We start from the raw sequence: 21,501 nt of genomic DNA on the forward strand, positions 1-21,501 counted from the left end.
CTGCAAAACGGAAATGCGAATGTTATCTAGGATGTGACGTAAGCCAAAATTCCCTGCCGCCGAACAGGAGAGTGGAAAGGTGGCAATGCAGCCTTACAGGCAGCGTTGAGGGACGGAATGATCCTTTTCATACAATGCTGCTGCTGGGGCTCTCTGCCAAACACGGAATGCACTGTCAACACAGAAACATGGCTGCCTCTTCAACGGGCAAGGCGAGTAACAGTGATAACGCTAATGCCGGCAGTCTAAACTGTAACGAAGAAGCTCTGCCGCAGTCTCGGGAAATGATAAAACCCACCATCGTGGAGCTGACCAAAGAAGTGAGGACGAACATCCTATGCACCGTGGAAGGATGTGGCAAGATTCTCCCTAACACACCTGCGTTGAACATGCATCTGGTTAAGTCGCACAGAATAAAGGTAACTAATTACTAAATCAGGTTATTCCGATGGTTTACAAGTGAACTCAACTGCGATGCTAACTTGGCTAATTCGGTTTAGAGAAAACTATCATTTTAAAAAAACGCAAGTCATCCATAACTTCGAATTAGCTAGCACGTATGGTCGTAGTAATGTGTTGCCAATAACGCTGGGACAACATAGTCGAGCTTTGGTAAAAGTTAACTAAGTTTCTTCTTGACTGTTATTTAATTGGTGACTGTTTACTATTAGCGAGTTAGCAATACTGCACCTAGCCGCTTATGTTATCAATTATTGCATTTGTCACGAGAAATTCGGTGCTTATTGCATTAATAATATACAGATATACCCCCTTTATTATTAAATATTAGTTTTTAGCGAGTTGGTAATCTAGGGCAGGGAATTTGGGAGTATCTAAATTGGCTGTGTGTGCGCAAAGCTGGAAATCTATTTGTCGTTGTATGGTTACGGTCTCTCAGGAATACGACCGCACAAACAACGTGCTGTCTATCACGAACACAATACTTAGACTTTGGTCTAAATGTTTAAACCGCCTCAGCTGTACTAACTCCTAGTTCCTCTGTTCTCACTGGACTGGGCACTTCGTGGGACGCAATAATTCACTGTCTCCCAATGAATGAAGTTCTTTGCTGGGAAAGACTGCCTTTGTCCTGCAATAGACTAAGCTCTTTGTTTAAAATAGGTGAATGTTAGAATTTGAATTAGCTCCTAGAAGTAATCCATGCTGGCCCAGCAAGGAGAGCGTTTAAAGGCCTAAAGAAACCACAGGTTTTACTATTTAAATCTGAGTTGCAGTCAGGTGTAGTTTAAAGTTTAAAGTTAAGCAATCAGTTTCTAAATATAATTCCGTTTTTACACCAAAACTTTAAAAGCTGCAGTAAAGCTGGATGAACTGTGTTTGGTCCATGTTCGTTGCAGTCCATGAATAACGGGTTATATTGGTTACTGTGTTGGGTTTTCATGGTGCATTCACACTTTCCTCAGACAGTGCCTGTAAGAGGCACAAAGGAAAGAAAAGAAAGCGAGCAACAAGAAGGCAGCACAGCTTGCCTGTGTTACTTTTAATCCACAGCTATGTGAAACTTCTGTCAGCAGCCGTAATGATATTATGGTTGACATAATGATAAAGTGCATAAAATGCCACAGTTGCTCGCTCAGTGCTTCTGCATAGTTGATGGAGCTAGAGTTGGGCTATATCTGTTTATATTTAACAGCACCATAACGTCACTGCATCGCTCCACAGCTGTTTTATCACTGTTTATATCGTTTCCCTATGAAGACTTAGAAATAAAAAAAATTACATATATATATATATATATATATATTATTTTTTTTATTTTTTGACTGTGTGCAGTCAGGTCAGTCCATAAAACTCATGAGACTATTCTAATCCAGAATTAGCTTGCCTTTCAAACCATATCACTTCCCTTAGCAGAAAGAACAGTTTAGAGACTATTACTTTGATTTACCACTGTATTGGCTAGTCTGTTGGAGAGAAGATTTGACCTTTATAATTGATATAGGCTAGCCATGCCACAGGAGAGACAGTAAATCTGCTTGGTTTCTCTTCTGAGCTACAGCCAATCACAGAGTCGTGACATGACTCAGGCTTCAGCCTACGACCATATGATGCAGTTGAGAGAAGCACAAAATTTGGATTTGCTGTCTCCAAAATTTGGCTTTTTAGTTATATTCTTATCACGAAGCAGACAGTGTTTGTTAGCCTTATCTTTTCCACAGCACAAGCACATGAATCTCTTCAATACTATAAATCAGAGACAATTGTATGTACAACAGTCATCCCATGGTACTTATAGTAAGGTAAAGACCCGACAATATGGGGGAAATCAACCTTTATATCATTAGCAATTATATTGTAATTTGAGTTTCTTAAATATAAACACAGCATGGGAATGTGTGTTTAAGTCTTACATTCACATGTTTCTGATCCAAGTATCTGTAATGCATATATCTGTATTTTGTCCTCTGTTAATACTTTGTTGTCATTATCACCCCCAGGATGGTATTGTCAATCCCACGGTCAGAAAGGACATGAAGGGCTCTCAGAAGCTTTACTGCTGTCCTATTGAGGGTTGTCCCAGAGGCCCTAACAGACCTTTCTCCCAGTTCTCCCTGGTTAAGCAAGTAAGCATTTCCTCTGTGAAATGTAATCAGTTATTGTTCTATTTTTAAGAACCACTTGTGCAACTTAAAAAATAACCTTGCATTTTTAATGTAAGCAGTGTTAAATAATTTACTGCATGATTACGTTGTATACAGTGTCCTGTAGTCTGAACTGAAAGCCTCTGATACAATAGGTTGAGGAAAAAAGAACTGCCTAATGTGAAACACATGTATCAATATGAAATACCATCTTAGCATTTCTACTCTGATTCTTGTAGCACCGCAAAACACAGGGAGAAGTTGCCTTTCTTTCCTAGTTTTGCCTAAATTATACTGTGATGTTTAACTGGGTGAATCACTAGAAAGAAGTAAATGGACATGTGCTTTCCTTTTCAAATTCTGTTTGGACATTTGTATTTTAAAGCTATTTTCTGCTTTTGATTCATTTCATTTCAGCACTTCATGAAGATGCATGCAGAAAAGAAACATAAGTGCTCCAAGTGCAACAATGGCTACAGTACAGAGTGGGACTTAAAGAGGCACATAGAAGACTGTGGAAAGACCTACCACTGTACATGTGGCTGCCCCTATGCTAGCAGGGCTGCTCTACTCTCACATATCTACAGGACGGGTCATGAAATTCCAACAGAGCACAGGCATGTACAGGGATAACCCCAACACTTTCATTCATATACTGTATTTTGTTCTCTCCATGTATTTATTATTGTTATCATTTTATCTAATTTATTTATTATTTTGCAGAATTCCCCCAGTAAAAAAGAGAAAGATGGAAAAACTGTTAAGTGGTTCTGAAAAGGTTAAGATCAATGATTCAACCTTCCAGATCATCCCTGCTGCCACAGAGCAGACAGACACTTCTCTCCCTTCTGATACAACCATTACTATCCCAGACTCCCGGAGGAGCCTGCAGAAGTTGCTTTTACCAAAACCCAAGATGGCTTTGGTTAGTGTTCCTGTGATGCAGGTGGCTCATTTGCCTGTACTCCTTCCATCTACAGAAAGTGGGGCTCTGAGGTCTGTAGTGCTTGCTGTAGATAGCCAAGGTTCTGTTAGTGCCCTTCAGCTCCTTCCACAAGCCACAGGAGCAGTGGTACCCCAACTTGATGCTAAAAGTTTGGGTTTCAAGGATAGCATGCCTACTTCCCGCTCTAGCCAAGGGCCTATTAGCACAGGAGTGCAAGTCAATCTGGATCCAGTAGGTGCAGAGGATTCAACCATCAGCATGGCAGCACAGCGAGGAAGGAGCACTTCCACCAACATTCAGACAGACAAATCGTACTTGTCAAAAATGCCCACAGGAGTAGGGGTTGGGGAGGGACTAGGCTTGTGCTCTGCGGGTGAGTCCTCTGTGTCTTCTTGCTCCCAAACAGACATCAGTGTCAGTGCCCAAGTCCTTTTGCCAGTAAGTGTTGAAACCCAAACATTCTTCTCCCGAGCCAAATCCACATCGTCTATTGGAGCTCAAACAGACAGCCAGTGCCTGAGCCAAATTCCCTGCTCATCCTCTTCTGTGCTTCCGTACAAAACCAGGCAGACACAGACATACTTTGCCATGCCACAATCAGAGGAGAAGGCTCAGAACCAGGCTGTGATGTGCTCAGACCTATTTGGCAATGACTCCCTCAGTGTGTCAACCCAAACAACATTGGAGATAGATGACACCCTTTGTGCTGCAGGAAGCACTATATATGAGGACTCAAAATCAGAAGGTGGTATGTGTTTTGGGGTGCAGACGCATGAGCTGAGTGCAAACAACATGGCAGACAACCAGACCCAAACAATGACCTTGTTAAATGACCTGGAAAACATCCTGTCTGACAGTATGTCAGGCCATCAGGTGCTGACAGAGGCTTCTGCAGGCTGTGGGTCAAGTCTCAGCTCTGTTCAAGAGCAACATAACGGCATAGACTTTGATTTTGAAGAATTCCTCAATGCTGTGCACATCCAGACACAGACCGAGGAGAGTGAGCTGGGAGGACTGGGTGGTGACACGCCAATGGAGTCTCTAGACATTCAGACACAGACAGACTTCCTACTGATGGATGATCTGGACCAAAGTGAGGGACCAAGCCGAACCCAAGCCAGCGACTTGGAGCTATTTGATACTCAAACTCAGACTGACCTCAATTTTCTGCTGAATGCCGGAAGCCACATGCCCCTGAGCAGCATCTTGCGACATTCAAGCTTTTCTATGAGCACAGAGTCATCAGACACAGAAACACAAACAGATCTCCCTTCATTTGCCACGAGTCTCTCTGTTCAGACTCCTGTCACTCAAGGAGAGAATGCAAGACTGCTGAACAGCACAGAGACACAGACTGTGACTAGCCAAGCAGAAGGCCTAGGAAACCTGTTCCTGACCAGCAACGAAACCCAAACTGTCATGGATGACTTCCTGTCAGCGGACTTGGCGTGGAACATGGAGTCCCATTTCAGCTCTGTGGAAACCCAGACATGTGAAGAACTTTGTGCTCTGTTTCAGCATTCTGAGAAACCCAACAGCTGAAGCTTCCCATGCCTTTGCAATAAAGGTTTCTGATATCTGCCTCTTCCTATAAGAGGAAATGGTTTATGCTGTCCTCTGGCAAATCAAACCATAGTCTTAGCAGCAAGAAGTCTGCAGATATGTTTTCAACCATTCCACTGGGGGCATAATGTCCAGAGCCCTTCCTGGTGTCTATCCTGACAGCATTGCTGCACTTTATTAGCTCAGTGGGCATGACCCATGAGCTCCCGTGACAGTTTACATATTTATTTGCACATAAGGTAACATTGTACGTGTCTTGTCTAAAATGCAAGCTTACTTGTATATTTCAGTGCGTAGCCGCTGTGACTGGTCACTGTTTGGTCTTAAGAAGTTGTAAAAACATTTAACATTACATAAAGTTTAGCTCTACACTTAAAAGGGATGACATGCATACCTATATATGGCTGTCATGAAAGGCTTGTAAAATTGCTACCTTGTATGACAGCTTTCAAATATAGATGTACTGCTGTAAAACAATCTCATCTCAGCTGTACAGTATACAATATTGTACGTTTAGTTTACATACGTATGCAATGCGCATGAAGCCTTTAAGCAGCACAACATAAAATATTGATTCTGCACATGTGCATCTGAATGCTGCATCTTCAATGTTACTTTGTCAGTGGCAACAAGACTATAAACTCTGACATTGCAGGCAGCTGAAAACATGACGAGTGAGATTTTTTTTTTCCAAAGTAAAGGCTTTGCATTTCTCAAAGCAGAAGATGTGTCGTTGAAACATAACCTGGCACAAAGTAAAAAACAAAATGTTTGTCCCGTGTTGCGCACCTTGCATTGAAATGTGGTTGTGATGTCTGATGTTTTGTAAACACTTTTTGTGTCAAGGCCTCTAGTTAAGACTTAAGTCAGTAAGCAGGCTAGGCTGCCATCGTCTTTAACTTATTCATTAGCTGGATGTAAGTGTATACATTAGCAGTACACTGCTGAAGTGATCCAGTAATGTTACCGTACACAAAAACAGTGGATTAGAGCTAGGATTAGCACAGATTAGCACAGTGTTTTGTTTTGTTCTTTTAACTTAAAGGACTTACATTTTAGACCCAATTTTCCACACTAATTTTTTTACTTTACTTTAACTTTTTTTTCCACCCCCACTTTTCTTTTTTGTTATATTGTGACCTCAGTTACCTCATAGGCACCACATAGAGACTGTTCTACATGAGACCACAGAGCTATAGGCCTTGTTTATTTTCCATTTTTGTTGTGTTGGTGCCTTAACCCAAGTATTAACTTGAGTTCTGTTACAGATAATTTGCTGCTTCAAAGTCATGTTTATACTAGAATATACCATGATGAATAAACAATGAAAAATATCTGAATCCTTTCAGTCTTTGTTTTGCATGTTTTATCTGTTTAGTATTGATGTTTTTATTGTGATTGCATGCAATGTGAGAATGCCTCTGCTCCATGTTTATGGAAAGATTTACGCTGTGTCACATGAAAATATTCCTTTGCAGCATTTGATTGAAAATAATTACTTTGATTCCATCACATCTTAAATGAATAGTGTTTAATGTCATTACACTTTATGGATGTTTATTAAAACTGAAGAATGTACACAATAATGACTCTGTGCCCAGACATATTATGCTTTTTTTTTCTCCCACTATTCCCAGTTGGTTTATGGATTATTTCTCTATTTTAGCAAGGTTCACGCATATGAAGTCTGAACATGTTTTATTTTAAAGCAGTAATTCCGACTTTTAATTCCTAAATTCTAATACAATAGAGCTGTTTCCTTGCAGGTTTAGTGGAATGGGGGAAAATGCCTATATTTGAATGGGTAGAAGCTATGTCACTTTCTGGTGTCTGTTACAGTGCTTTACTTTCTCTTTGAAGGGAGTGCATGCAGATATTTTTCCAGCACAAAATATTTGTTTTTGCAGAATTTATTTGATTTTTCTGTTGCCTAAATGTGTCGACTTAATGGCTGCCTTTAATTATTGTTCAAGATACATTATAGATGTTGTTAATAAACTGCTGGCAAGTGTTGATTGTGTTCATTTTTATTTTTTTTCCCAAAACAAAAATAGGAAAGTAGTTGCTGAAAGATGGACAAACATGATCAATGTCTGTTTTGTTTTTGTTTTTTATTTTTTAAAAAAGGTCATAAGTGAGTCATACATGTTTTATTCAAGTGATCTTGAGTTCAGTATTATAATTGCACACATGATGTCATCGTCTCTTAAGATTTGGTTGTGCGAAACAAATTTTGCACTATTACTGGTAGTTTTTTCTAAAACAAAAAACCTTTATAATATTGTACCTTTTTTCTTCTTCTGATGCAGTTACAACCTGCCCAGTATAAACCTACTAAATCCAGGCCTGTGCATTTATTTTACATCTGTGTAGGTAGGGAAAAGAATTAGAGCAATACAGATAAATGTAATAAGGTAACAAAACTGCCACAGCTTAAACAGTATTATAACAACTGACTGAAAACAGGCCATGAGTCATGTTGACCCTGGAAACCAACATGACCCTTGGCATTTTTAGAAAGAACCTTGGCTCCACCCATAATCCATAACCATTACCAATCCATTGTTTACTAATATAAAAGTTAAACTGTATTAAGCAGATGCAGTAGTTTGGCCACAGTTTATATTATGAGAAACAAGCTGCGGTGCAATGTTAAAGTTCTGACCAAGTTGTAGTCTGCTTAAATTTAAAAATATTAGCGACCACCAGTGCCACTATTATGCCAGCTAACTGTATTTTAATGGTATGTGATGAGTGAGGCTGACAGACAGGATGCCCTTTATAATAAAAGATGTTGTCTTTTCTTAGTTGTACCCGAGAAACTAAAATTACTGCATACTTAAATGTTCAAGTGACAGATTTTTATTTCACATGCCTCGTTCAGCTTAAAAGTGAAGTGAGGCAGAGAAGAGGCAGCTCGGGTGCATTTGTGAAATTCCTTGTCAGAGACTTTAGTCCTCAGAGCATTGAGTCAGGTTTGGAAGACATTGTATTTAATACCTCTTGGTATCAAAACATTGTGTGGGTTTTGCCAAAATGTCTGGTACTTGGAGGTCAGCGCTGCAGAGAAAGTGGAAATATCTGAATTACTAGCAGTGTCCACTCTAGTTCCCCTTTTTCCACGCTGCTTGTCTAAAAGGAAACAGTTTTTCTCTGAGGTTTGTTTCTCTAGAGTCTTCTTGTGTCTACAGAGATGACCACTGGCCTTGGCAATCAGGTGAGGTGGGTTAATAGGTGGTAGAAATTTGAAGTTTTTAATGGGAACCACTCTGTTATTGGGACGATGACTATGTTTCCAAGGCTTAGCAGGCTTGTTCTCTGGCACAGAATATTTTGAAGACAGATGGTGAAGCTGAGAAAGTGTCTCTTTATCCATCCCTCTCTTGTATATCTTTTCTTCCAGTAAGAGATGTGTCTGATTTCTCTGCATGGCTTTAAGGAAAGGACATTCTGCAGCATCTGTCTGTTGAGCTGCCATAGCAGTTTGACTCCAAGATCCTGTCTGCTGATTTACTGACACAAACTTCTTAAAATTATCCAGGCCTGCATGAGACTCACAGTGCTGTTCTGTAATGCTGGCTGAGCTGTCTCCATTAGAAGGCACTGGGTCATCAGATGAAGGAGTTCCATTGTCAGCCTCCTTATGCTTTGGTTTCTTGTATGTGTTTGAAGTCAAAAGTATGCAGCTCAGGGGAACAACTCTGGCCCAACCACAAACCTGTTGCAAAACCAAATTTTTTTTGTTAAGTTCGGATATGTTTAAAGCTAAAAATCACGAAGTAAAAATACTTATTGAATCAAGTAAGAAACATGCAAATAGAAGGAAAGCAGTAAAAGCACAGATGTGATTAATAATACGTGAATGAAGATATTCCATTTAGTCAGATTCTGTCCATCATTATAAAATGTGACCATATTTTTTGCATTTTGCACATTTGTCAAACTTAGATGCTTCAGATAATCAATACTAATATCAGAAAGGGTCATTAATTGTTAAGTGATGATTTTTTTTTTAAAAGAAAAATAGGTATCCAAATCACGCTCACTCTATGTGAAAAAGTAATTGGCTCCTAAACCTATTAACTGATTGTGCCACCCTTGGCATCAGGAAATGAGTCTTTCACATCGCTGTGGAGGAATTTTGATCCAGTCTTTTTTACAGAATTGTTTTAATTCAGCCACACTGAAACGTTTTCAGGGATCAATGGTCATGTCATGTCAACATATCCCAATCTCATTTAAGACTCACTAGGCCACTATGAAACCTTCATTTTGTTTTTGTTTTTTTAAAACATTCTGAGGGGGACTTGCTGGTGTGTTTCAGCTCATCGTACCCAGATCGTCACATTACCACCACCATGTTTAACTGCTAATATGATGTTCTTTTTATAAAACTCTGTGTTAGCTTTACATCCAATGTAATGGAACCTTCCACTCTACAAAATATTTTCCATGTTTTACATGTTTTCTGGCAAATTTGAGGAGAGCCTTTATATTCTTTTTGTTCAGGAGTGTTTTTCTACTTGGACCTCTCTCATGGATGTCTTTTCCCCCCCACTCTCTTTGTTGTTGTTGAATCATGAACTCTGATCTTAACCTTGGCAAGTGAGGCCTGCAGTTCTTTAGATGTTGTTCTGAGTTCTTTTATGACCTTCTACATGAGTCATCGACGGGCTGTGGAAGTAAATTTGGTAGTCCGTCACTACTGGGAAGATTCAGTACTGTTCCAAGTTTTCTCCATTTATGGAAATTGGCTCTCACTTTCTTTCACTGCACTCCCAAAGCCTTAGAAAGGATTTTGCAACTGTTTCCAGACTGGCTTTGATAGATTTCATAGATAGATGACTTTGATAGATTGGAGCAGATAGAAATGGATAGCCCTTTTCCCTTAATGAATTAATAATTGTTTAAAAATTGCATTTTGTATTTACTAGAGTTATCATTGACTAATATTACAATTTGATTATCTGAAACACATAGGTGTAAAAAAAACACAAAAAATAAGAATTAGGGAAGGCGTCTAAATACTTGTTCAATTTATCACTGAGTCCAAACTGTATATATAATAGACACTTACTTAAAAACAAAATTGCAACTACATATAGGTAACAAATTAAGAGAGGTACAGTAACAGGATATTGGATCACTTACAGCATCCTCCCAACCAGAGTAACAATGGAACTCATTTAGCTCCTTCTCATTCAAGAAGTTCTCCTCGCTGGTATCTAAAAGGCTTTCAATAAGTCTCCTTTCTGCTATTTCGTGCTCGCCAGCTGCGTTCTCCGGTGCTGACAGCTCCCCGTCTGCTCTGTCCACAGCTGTACAATCCCTTTCTTGCGAGGTCATGATGTAGTTAGGTCCTTTGACTCATGGTGAGATCTCGAAAGGGTCATAGAAAACAGAATTTCCTTAATTACTTAAAAATTACATCTTGAGTAGCACTTTTACTGTAAATATGATCAACTTAACAAACCTACCGCTGATTTTGCTTACCAAAATAAAGCAAACTGGATTATTAAACGAGGAAATTGAGAAATACATGAATAATATTTGTTGCTACTCACAACTTCTGCTGTGTGCTATCTGTCGTGGTGGCGACTTTTTTATTTCCCGATTGAGAGTTTTGTAGGACAAAAGCGGAAGAAACGGTGAATGCCTTTAGAGACCAACTGCAACGCCGTCGTCATGGTGACACTTAAAAGCCCGTAGGGGGAGGGGTTCCTGCGCTCCTGCTGCAGACTACTACCGGCACATTACTGTCCTATATCTCTATTAAGTATTAAAAAATCAATACAATAGCTTTTTTTTTTTTTACACGGGAACGCTTGATAATCGAGTTATGCACACAATATCTGGATGTACCAGACTGAAGACAAAAGCACATAACTGTTTTTGATGCACCTAAATTATTTATTTCATGCGGTTTGTTTTCAATGTTGCAGCGTTCAAACGGGGAAGTAAACCAGCGGAAAACTTGTGAAGAAGGAAACCATTTTGGTCAGTTAAACGCGCATCTCTGCACGTAAATGTAGATGAGACGTCAACCTCTGCCCCGGGAAGAGATCAGCTGTGAGAGAACACGGATGAATTTCCCCACATTCAAGTGGAAACGAGGAGATATTTGATGCGAAGAGGAAGGAATTTGGTTTTTTTGTTGTTGTTGTTGTTTTGAGCAAACAGTTCTCCATATTTATTTTATGATGGATTTTTGGTTTTTAGTTTTTTAATGAAGCATCTGCAAGAGGAGAGTCGCGCTAATTGTGGAAGGCAACAACACTTTGGTTTATTGGTCCAAGGCTGCAGAGTGTCAGCTTCTGACGCAGGCAGAGCACCTATCCTCGAGTTGCACACTAACACCTGACGGCTCCATCTCTTGCATCGCCGGTTTTTCTCCATTACAACTACTCCAGCTCTGCAGTTCAGGGACTCCAGCGTTTTATGGAAGCGGAGTCTGCGCACCCTGTCTCGGTCATGCTTCCCCCAAAGAACTGCCTGCCGAGGAACTACAGCTGCATAGCTGGACTATTCGGGAGTCTTGCAGCGGCAAATCCGAGGCTTGAAGATGGGGAGGATTTTGACATGGTGAACGCCACTTGTGAGCCTATCGAGAGCGCAGTGGTGAATGAGAGGCCAAGGGGCAGGGAGATTTCCCTGAAGCTCCCACAGAGCCCTAATCTGCGTCGGAGGTGCAAGTCTTTGCCTACACCTACAGAGAGAGCAAAGTTAGAGATCGCCCGCAGCAGAAGCCCAACCATTAAGAAAAAAGTCCGCTTCGCGGACTCCCTGGGCCTGGAGCTCATTTCAGTGAAGCATTTCGACGACACAGATGTTCCCGAGGTGCCTGAACGCATAATGGCAAAATTACCCAAGGGACCCCTTCACCTTCATCACTTGGAAACAAAATTCCCCCGGGCTCCTGCGCAGTCTGTGTTCATGGAATTGCAGTTCACCAACCCAGGCACATTACCCGGCTTCGAGCAGAAAGTGAGGGAGGTAAACGTCCTGTTGGAGACCGTGGAGGCAGACGAATTCAGCCTCTCCGGCTTCGTGCGCGTGTTGAATCTGGCTTTCGAAAAGAGCGTCTCTTTGCGCTATTCCCTAAACAACTGGATAACCTTTATGGACAGTTTGGCGTCCTATGTTCCTAACTCGAGCGACGGTGACACTGACAAGTTCTGTTTCAAGATAATTATGCCCACATACCCAGACAACGGAGGAACATTGCAATTTGCAATTAAGTACTGTGTCGGCGGTCAAGAGTTTTGGGACAATAATAACGGCAACAACTACAAAGTCCGTCGTCACCGGTTCAAGATGTCTCCACCTCGGGAATGGGAAAACGGATGGATTCATTTTATCTGAGCTTTGACGTATGCATTGACACTCTTGCGCCATTTGAGCGCAATTGATCCCCGGGTACCTTATAAGCCTGTAAAACAAAAGATTCATATTATTATTATTCCGTCATTGTCAGCTGTATACATTCCGTGACAGAGAAAATATTTTACCACGATATTTCAAACAGTGACCCTGTGGTGGCGACGCACCGAGGGTTGAAATGGCCTGCTGTTTAAGCCTGATAAGCTTCCCGGTGTGGGATGCTGTTCGATATGTTGCCTTGATGTCAGGGCTCTGTACAGCTTGATGCCCTTTGGGAGGGCATGTTCTCGTTATGTAATATAAAAACACGCGCCACGGAGAACGTGCCGGGTAATGCCAACTTCAGGCATCACTACTCATTTCAAGATGCTGTAACTGTCAGTTTGCATGTGTGCAAACATCGACTCAAAAGCAAAAAGAAAGCATTTTAGCTGATGGTAGCATACGCCCCTGGTGGTCACCTGCAGACTGGGGTAAACATGTCTTATCCCCCCCCCCCCCCCCCCCCCCCCCCGATAAAAGATGGAGATATAAGGTGGTTATTTAATTTAGATATTCAACTCATTATTTCCTACTATCACGCCATTTAAATGCCTTATTCTAAGCCATGATGTAGGGAGTTGATGATTTGTGTTGTACAGTATTTTCTTCATTGGGCTTGAATGGAGTTAAATGCATTAGATAGTTAACGTCATTAAATTGACGTTAAACAATCCAGGGACATCATACTTAACCATACAAAAATCTGCCTCTTAGCAATACATTTGTAGCCTACTCAACATAAATTATTTTGCGTTTTGCATATTTAAATTATGAAGAATAAGCTGGTTTGACAAAGTTCAAAGACGATGAAGTAATGTTAAATCTCTCTCTCTCTCTCTCTCTCTCTCTCTCTCTCTCTCTCTCTATATATATATATATATATATATATATATATATATATATAAATTCTTTATAAATATAACGATAAAGAACGGGTTTTTCAGGACTCTTATTCTTTATTCTTTACAGTAATTTCTTGTTTTAGATGAATGAAATCCTCCAGCATAGCTTTTATCACAAGAAAAATGTCTGAAGTGGCTGTTTGAAAGGTTAAGTTTACCTCTGATTACCTGTGGACCTTTTTTGTTTCTTCTCTTCTTCAGGTTGACTGCTAAAGAACAGATCTTATTTTCACAACAATTATTTTTTAACTAATATATTTAAAGAAAAGCATTCTATTGTACATGTACAGCCTTGAAACAAAAATATCTAAGATTCTTGACAACACTGCTTAACTATATTTTTCACAGAGCAGGTCTGTCTATAGTCCAAGTAGCTGTCACACAGGTGGCTGTGTTTAAATATCTTTAGCTGCTTTAAATGTACACGATAGTCATCAGTGCAAGAATAGTGCTGCTCCTCATACTTCTTATACTTTATGTGAACGGATTGACTGTCTTTCGTTCTCAAATTGCAAACTGTCTGCTCGCTTTCATCATACAGTACACCTTTATAAATGTTATTGTCATTTCTGGACAAAAGCGTGTCTCACATCTAAGGTCTTTTTACTTAGATCAGAGGCGAGCAGCCTTCCAAACTCTCTCGCCTTCACTGTGGCTGACGAAGCTTGTCTGTTGTTCAAATCATTTTAGTTAAATGGCAATATCCACAGCGCTTTTAAAAATCTGTACAATAATATCAAAGCGAGCATGTGCAAAGTTTAGCCTTTAGCTGCTAGAGGAACAACAGACATGTTGCTTTTAATTCCAGTGCTCAGACTGTAATGTGAACATCACTTTGGCCTTTGTTTACATCATCATGGCCTCAGAGGAAAGCTCTCCATTTAATGAGGCCATCGCCCTGGGATGTTGACAGAGACTATTCCTATAACCACTTAGTTTTTGGAGCACTTCCACTGTGAATCCATCAGTATCGTTTGTCTCCAAAGATGACATAATTTATGTCAGGGCTACGGTGCTCTACCTGATCAGTTTTGATGAGATGAGCGATGGTAGTTCCAATCATGCAACTTAACTTTAGCACGTACAGAGCTGAATTTCTCTCATTGGTTTATTTAAATACATTGTGAATATCTAATGTCCTGTCATAGCAGAATTTAGTGTATTATGCTGTTACACCAGTGGGTATTTGCATATTGTCTGCTTTGGTCTGTGTAAACTTTGTTCAAGCATCCATGCAATGCAATACCAGAAAGCATTAATTATCCAGGCTGAGGTGACTGATGTGGGCTTAGAGAGATGCATCAATAGCCAACTGATCACTGTCAACATAGACTGTGATTTTTGAATTTAATGTTTGGCTCATATGTGGTGGTATTTGCTTACTAGATAACAATAAAGTGTTGGGGTTGCTTGACACAAGAGACTGTGTGAATATAATTGTCTTGTCTGTTATCTATTACATTTGAACCTGTTGGTTTAGCGTTGCAAAAACTGTGAAAACTGTGGCAATCCCACAGCCCTGTTAATGCAACTGTCGAACTAGTTTTGCAATATAAAAATGTCATTTGTAGACGACAAATCTGGATGCTATTTTTATTCTGGCATCTCCAACACTGCTGTTGCTATTGGTGCATCTCTACTACAAAGAAGATGGGTCTGTGGTCTTAGATTTTCACCATAATCAATTCATAACTCACTGATATATAAGTATGTATGTAAATGTGTTAATGTTTCATATTGAATGTCTTCCTGCTATGTTGTGTGTACTTTGAATCATTTTAAAGGCAGAATTGAGAAATTAGAATGGTACAGGCTTGTTGTCCTTTGGTGCTGTAAAGTGTTATCAAAGTAATGTGTTTAAAAAAAACTTGTTAAAGCAAACAAATTTGTCTCCAGGAACATTTGAGTAAATGCTATTGTTAGAATTAGGAAAGTCACAAATTGATATTTTCTCCCGAAATGTTAAACATTATCTCGAAAATATGCATCAAAATGTAAAAGAAAAACAAAGCGTGAAAATAAGGACTATATTGGACACTATGTACACAAATATAGGTGTACTCTCATCTTACTAAGCTGTGAGTTCACTTAGAGATGTGTAAGAGAAGTTTAAGATGGTGAGTGTAAGTGACTATAAAATATGTAAACTCTGACAGTGAAGAAGGAGCCGACATGAGATATTTTAGTGTTTGATAACTTTTAATATGAGCGACTTATGATTGTAGTTGACTAAGTGAGTGCAGTCTAATCCAGCAAGAAGAAGGAAATGTGATGTTGTAAAGCTTTTCTTGTGAAAATCGTTTGTCGTATTTTTGCTTTTGCTCACCATCGAAAGCCTAACTCACCTCTGTCCATGACCATTTTACAACATTTCTTCCTTGATCTGCTGTCTTGTCAGTGATATTTTTGATTTCTGTAATTCCTGTGCGACCAGTTTTTGCTGTAACATCTACACCCCGAGGTATTTTCTGCAATGGAACGTAACCATGTGCGCATGTGTAGCTGAAACATACCTTCATTTCATGTTCGGGTTTTAATGTAACTCATTTTGTTTAAGGTTAATAAAGGCATTTTCAATGGAAACCAAATGTTCTGCGAGTTCCTGTAGCTCACATCCACCCGGCATGATCTCTGATATCTGCGATTTAGAGTACTGTGCCGTCAGTGTTAGGGCAGCTGCAGAGCTGTGCATGTGTGCATTCCCAAAGTGTCCGTTTTGTCAGTCGACTGAGCATCTAATTTTCAAGGAGCTGCTGTTGCTCCCCATTCATAAAGGAGCACACTGCAGCGGGCTGCAGCCATCGCCATTGTATACCAGGCTTAGGACATGTCCTCTGAATCGATTGCTGCTGACACCCTACCCTTATTCTGTTTACGACGGGGAGGGGGTTGCAGCTCAAAGCAGGGAAAGGTGCAGCCAGACCTGAAGAAATGCTTTATAAACTGATAATAAAATCATCCCACCTTAATCCTGTTTCAATGTTGTTTATTTTAAATAATCATACTACCATAGGACAGTAAAATCAGAGAGCTGGTGTATTTTATTTTAGCACTAATACAAAAGGTCAAGAGGGCTAAGTTAAACCTTTGTGTGTGACTATGTATAGACATACTACACATGAGCTTTGTTTTGGGAGATTGGTGTCAGATTAAGAACAAGATCCTGCTTAATCTCCTAGTGATGACTGATCTGTGTTGGCCAACAGTCAAAGGAAGTTGAGCCAAACTTTGCTTACTTAAAGAAGTGCTGAAGGCTTCCTAACACTTTGGAACAGTTCTGCTTATCAGATTAATACTTTCAGGCACCAATCAGTGGGAATCCATATGGCCAGTCAGTGAAAACCTGCTGCGAGACTCCAATTTAATTCTGTTAATAGGCATACTCAGCAGCTTGCTCCAATAGGTGGGAAATAAGAGTGCAGATGAAATGAGATTCAGATATTCAGAAGCAGTAAGTGGTGAACCGGGAAATTAACGCATTCACCGTTTGATGGGATTGCAGTGCGGCACATTTGTCTTGTCTGCATTTTATTTAACTCCTTGAAAGATACATTAGATACATCATATGTCATCAGTCATGTAATAACAGAGTTCTTTTGGCATAAATGTGAAGACAGTAAAATGCAGGAAAAAACAAACAAACAATAACACCAGCATGCGTGGATCTGTGTAATTACCAAGCAGTGGTAATCAGCTCTGGTCTTCATGCTGTGTACAAAGTGCTGCTTCTATAATGGCTGCATTCCTGTGATGACGTTCTGATGAGCTTCTGATAACATTCTCTCTAAGGCCTTTTGGATTATTTTAGACTGTAACCACAGGCCCAGTTCTGCTTTTATTCCACCTGTGCAGCTTTCACCTGTTCCAAAGTTTGTCCTTTGGCTCTAATAACAGAGTTCACAAATGCTCACAAAGAGGTTCCCTGGGTCCAGTTTAAATAATTTATGTTAGGAATTTAGAGAAATGCTCTGATGACTCAGCAGCAGCCAAGGCTGCAGTGTAGCCATAAATGTGTCTTAGTGATCCCTGGACCTGAATAATTAATTGGAAAAATAAGCCTTGCAAAAATCTGTGGAAAATTCATTATGTTGTTTTGAAATCTCCTGCCTACTTTATTTTCCTTACATTTCTTGTCTCTTTTGCCTAGTAACACTGTTTTGGATTTATGGGTTTTTTTATGTTGCCAGTTTTCTTAGTTTATTTGCTTAATTTGTTTATGAGCGCATGTTGAGTTTGCTGTAGAGAATTTGCTATATTAAAATCACTTTATTTCAGTAAAGTGATATTCATATATTTATTCTTCTGTCTCCTTTCTCTGTATTTTTTTTTCAAGCACATCTGCCAGGTCAAAACATTTTACAGATAAAATGCATATATATATATATATATATATATATACACATATATATATATATATATACCACAAAGGTTCTAGGAAAAATGTAATGTGGTGATGCAGGAAAAATGGGCTGGTTGTACGATTCGATATCATTTTGAAATTAAGGTGATAAGCTGGCCTCACAGGATAAAATATTCCTCAACTAGCGTGCAAATAAATGAGCTGGATAACAACAATAAGTAGAGATCAACTACTTGTACTGTAGTTGTTATTGCTGGCTACTATAGATTAAAAGTTAAGTTTACATGTTACTTCGTGTTTTGACATTGCCACTCCAAATGCCTGCAGGTTTTATCTGATGTTTAAATTTTAAGAGATGTATGGATTGACTTTGCTGCAAAAGCTGTTATGTAAATGTAATGTGACATGTCTGACACTGTAAACTGAAATGAATTATATGTGCGCTCAAAGTGACTTCAAAAAGCCATTTAGCCAGCCCTCTCAATGGCTGTTTCATGTCCTGCTGGTTTCCTCCAAACCCTTGGCTGGCTGTATGTCTGTGAAGGTTCTCAGGCGTAGCAGCCAACCAAGGCTGCTACGCCTTAAATAATAAAACCAACATTCTTTCTCTTATGAGTGTAGCTGGAGTTATTGCTCAGAGGAATATTACTCTGAATAAAACAAAAGGTAGCGCATTATTCCCTCCATCAATAAAAGATTTTATTCTCTTTCGTTTTCATTTCACTGCATACTGTTATTATTATTCTTTTTATGCATCACTACACTAATGTAATGTTTTGTATATACAGTATTTCTCATACCACACATTTGTTCACGTATGGGGTAATCTTGATCTTTTGTTTTTGCTCTCTCCTGCTCCTTTACTGTGTTTCTTCATTTTTACCTTCTTCACTGTCTTTCTGGGCTCTGTATTTAAATAGTGCAATGAGTATTCAGACTACTGCAGACACAGTAAATTTCTTGCACTGGCACCAGACGAGAACAGTGGGCCAAAGGAACACTCATAAATAATCCACAGATCCAAAATACTTCCTTGTTCTTAGGAGTACATCTGACCTTATATAAGTAAACAGAGTGCACCACACTAACAAGCAGGTGGAAACAACCACTTGCTTGGCCCTTATGTAAAAGCATACTTTGAAGTACCAGCGCTGCTGCATTGAAGAGCCATGTGTTGAGAGGAGATAATGACTGGGACACCATCAATTTTTCAACTGACAGGTCTGCCACAGGCACTTTTAAAGTGTCTTCCTATCATTTCTTATTAAGGACACAGGAAGAATTTTCTCTTCAGCCGTTACTGCCAACAAATTCAAGTTTGCAGTGATCTATGGAGGATTTGAAGCTGAATGACACTGAGTCATTGTGCTTATAACACTTGCCATAATAGCAATAACATACATACATTACTACTGTGTTATATAACACTGAAAATATTATTTATTCAACAAGAGGTATTTCTTTGTGAAATTTGTATAGCTTCCTTGCGCATGTGTGGGTTTCCACCAGGGATTGTAGATTCTTTCCACCTTCCAAATGTCAAGGGTCAGTTGGTCATATGCAGTTGTATGCACAGTACTTTATTCTATGCAGCTGGTGAATAGAATAAAGTACAAACATATAAAAAAGTGAAAATGCCTTGTAGCACTTGAAAAGTACCACATATAGTACTAAATAAATGCCAATCCATTGTATTCCCTATCAAGTATTGATTTAAAAAACAGTGCATTTATCTCTATTTAGTCCCACAATTTTGTTGTACATGTACAATCACAGTAAAAGGCTATTCTATTCTTCTATTCTATAAGTATGTGGACACTGCAATAAAAATACACTGTCAGATGTTACAGATGTTTACTGGTCACATGAGGATGTTGCTGAACATCTCTTCCAATCCTATTTAATATGAATGTCCTCTGTGACTTGCTATAGGATTTTAAAAGCCAGCTGCATGTTGTTCTTTTGTTATTTTTTTCTATATATCACCAGAGCATTAGTCATTAGTTATGGATAAGGCCTGGTATTCCAATTTCTCCCAAAGGTGTTGGATTGGGGTTGAGGTCAGACTGCCACACCAAACAGTAGTGATCCCCTATAATTAAGAGGCTAAACCATAAAAAAGACTAGACCAATACACACAAATCCAATTAGGCTCATGGTGGTCAGACGATTGCCTTTGGCAAGCTAGCTTGAGTAAGGGAACAGAGTTGAGCCATTGGGCTGAGTGCGTCATGAATGAAGGAACAAGATTTGAGTGAAACAGTCTTGAATGAACTTGCAGGTCAAGCTGATTTGGCAGGCATCCAGGACATGCTGAGACAGTAAAACCATTTAATTTGCCGTAAAAGCATAGAACATGTTACTCTTTCTGAATGCAAGTGAACTGGGTAGAAAGAAAGATTGAATATACTTAGAAACATATGGAGAAGGTCACCCTTAACAATGCTCAACAGAGCTAAAAAAAAAAAAAGAAAAGATGCTTATTGTGTGCCTCCAGTGTGTTTGTAACAGGAGCCAAAGACGTCAGCCTGTGTTTAGCTGTGTGTTGCTGTACATGCCCAGTGGGGTGACTTTAGCAGCCCATCATCTCTCCCTCCTCACCAATGCCAACCTTGTAGAGATGCCACAGGCACTTTGTCACGGGGAATGATGTCACTGACTGCCACCCCCGCCCTAATTTCCAAATAGAAACCCAGTCTGCTTATTAGAAGCAGGACTGGGCGTGTGAGTGATTCAGCAAAACGTGACTGCTGTCCGTACAAATATTTGTTGGCTTGTTCGCGGGCATCTCTTCATGCAGATGGGTCCTTCAGAGTTGAGATTTATTAAGCATGAAGCAGCAGCCATGCGTGAACACGAAAATACAGTGAGTTTGTGCATGCATACATAGCTCATTACTGTGCTTATATTTAGGTTGCCCTTTCTCTGTATGTCCATTCCTATGGTAACCTGAATCATATCATTTTCACCCTAGTGGCTAGATCTCTGCAAGCCCTGTTGCCTTTGGGTGCAGTACACTCACAACAGGTCTCATGAAATAATTATGTTGGTGCACTCTCTTACACCTCTCTGTGTGTCTGGCTTCCATCCCAAAACTCTCTCTTATGTCTCTTTGAGTCTACAGGCACTGGCAGGTCACATGGTGCAAATGTGTGACTGGATGTGCTGTAGTCTTCGTTTGCCTCTGATCCTTAGCATTTACTACTGATACAAACGCTCGCTGCACTCACTTATATGTGAAGTGAGGGTGTAAGTTTAGTATCACTGTAGTTTAACCACGTTGCTAGTTTAATCTTTGTATCACTTCTACCTGTTTCTGCACCTTTAAATGCATTTCCTGCATTTACTGCATTTGACACTGAAGTTCATTTTGATGTATCATGTAAACACTGTAGAGTAATACAGTTGATGAAAATAGAATTATTACATTATAAGCCTGCTCGTACATGTGAAAGATGATTTTTTTTTTAGAAGCACGTGCACACGTGTAGAAGAAAATATTCCTGTGTGGCGAACCAAAACATGCTCTTCTGCATGTGTGCACTGATACTGCATATGGTGACTTTTTCTGAGGACTGATAAACACCCTCTGCTACCATCTGCTGTGCAAAAGTGTTAAAACAAATGCGTTCGTAATTAGTGTCTCAGGGTCTTCAGGGTCATTCAGTTTAGGAATACATGATACTTACCCATGCAGTGTTTTTG

General features: G+C 39.7%; 3 protein-coding genes across 3 annotated transcripts; 2 read left to right on the forward strand and 1 right to left on the reverse strand.

Annotated features, from left to right (window-relative positions):
* The first annotated feature begins 72 nt into the window (after positions 1 to 72).
* On the forward strand, positions 73 to 7,115 carry atmin (ATM interactor). Its single transcript, XM_006780007.2, has 4 exons — positions 73 to 419; positions 2,460 to 2,585; positions 3,021 to 3,220; positions 3,327 to 7,115. The coding sequence occupies exons 1-4, from the start codon at positions 135 to 137 to the stop codon at positions 5,089 to 5,091; spliced, it is 2,376 nt and encodes a 791-aa protein (XP_006780070.2). The 5' UTR covers positions 73 to 134; the 3' UTR covers positions 5,092 to 7,115.
* Positions 7,116 to 7,210: 95 nt separating this feature from the next.
* Positions 7,211 to 10,795, reverse strand: c1h16orf46 (chromosome 1 C16orf46 homolog). The gene is made up of 3 exons (XM_006780008.3): positions 10,677 to 10,795; positions 10,264 to 10,491; positions 7,211 to 8,830 (listed from the first exon to the last, which is right to left on the reverse strand). Exons 2-3 carry the CDS (start codon positions 10,456 to 10,458, stop codon positions 8,084 to 8,086), a joined length of 942 nt encoding a protein of 313 aa, XP_006780071.2. The 5' UTR covers positions 10,459 to 10,491; positions 10,677 to 10,795; the 3' UTR covers positions 7,211 to 8,083.
* Positions 10,796 to 11,365: 570 nt separating this feature from the next.
* Positions 11,366 to 12,981, forward strand: LOC102792507 (protein phosphatase 1 regulatory subunit 3E). Its single transcript, XM_006780009.3, has one exon. The coding sequence runs from the start codon at positions 11,551 to 11,553 to the stop codon at positions 12,472 to 12,474; it is 924 nt and encodes a 307-aa protein (XP_006780072.1). The 5' UTR covers positions 11,366 to 11,550; the 3' UTR covers positions 12,475 to 12,981.
* Positions 12,982 to 21,501: the final 8,520 nt, after the last annotated feature.

Source organism: Neolamprologus brichardi, chromosome 1 (assembly GCF_056152115.1).
Source record: "Neolamprologus brichardi isolate AB-2024 chromosome 1, ASM5615211v1, whole genome shotgun sequence".
NCBI lineage: Eukaryota > Metazoa > Chordata > Actinopteri > Cichliformes > Cichlidae > Neolamprologus > Neolamprologus brichardi.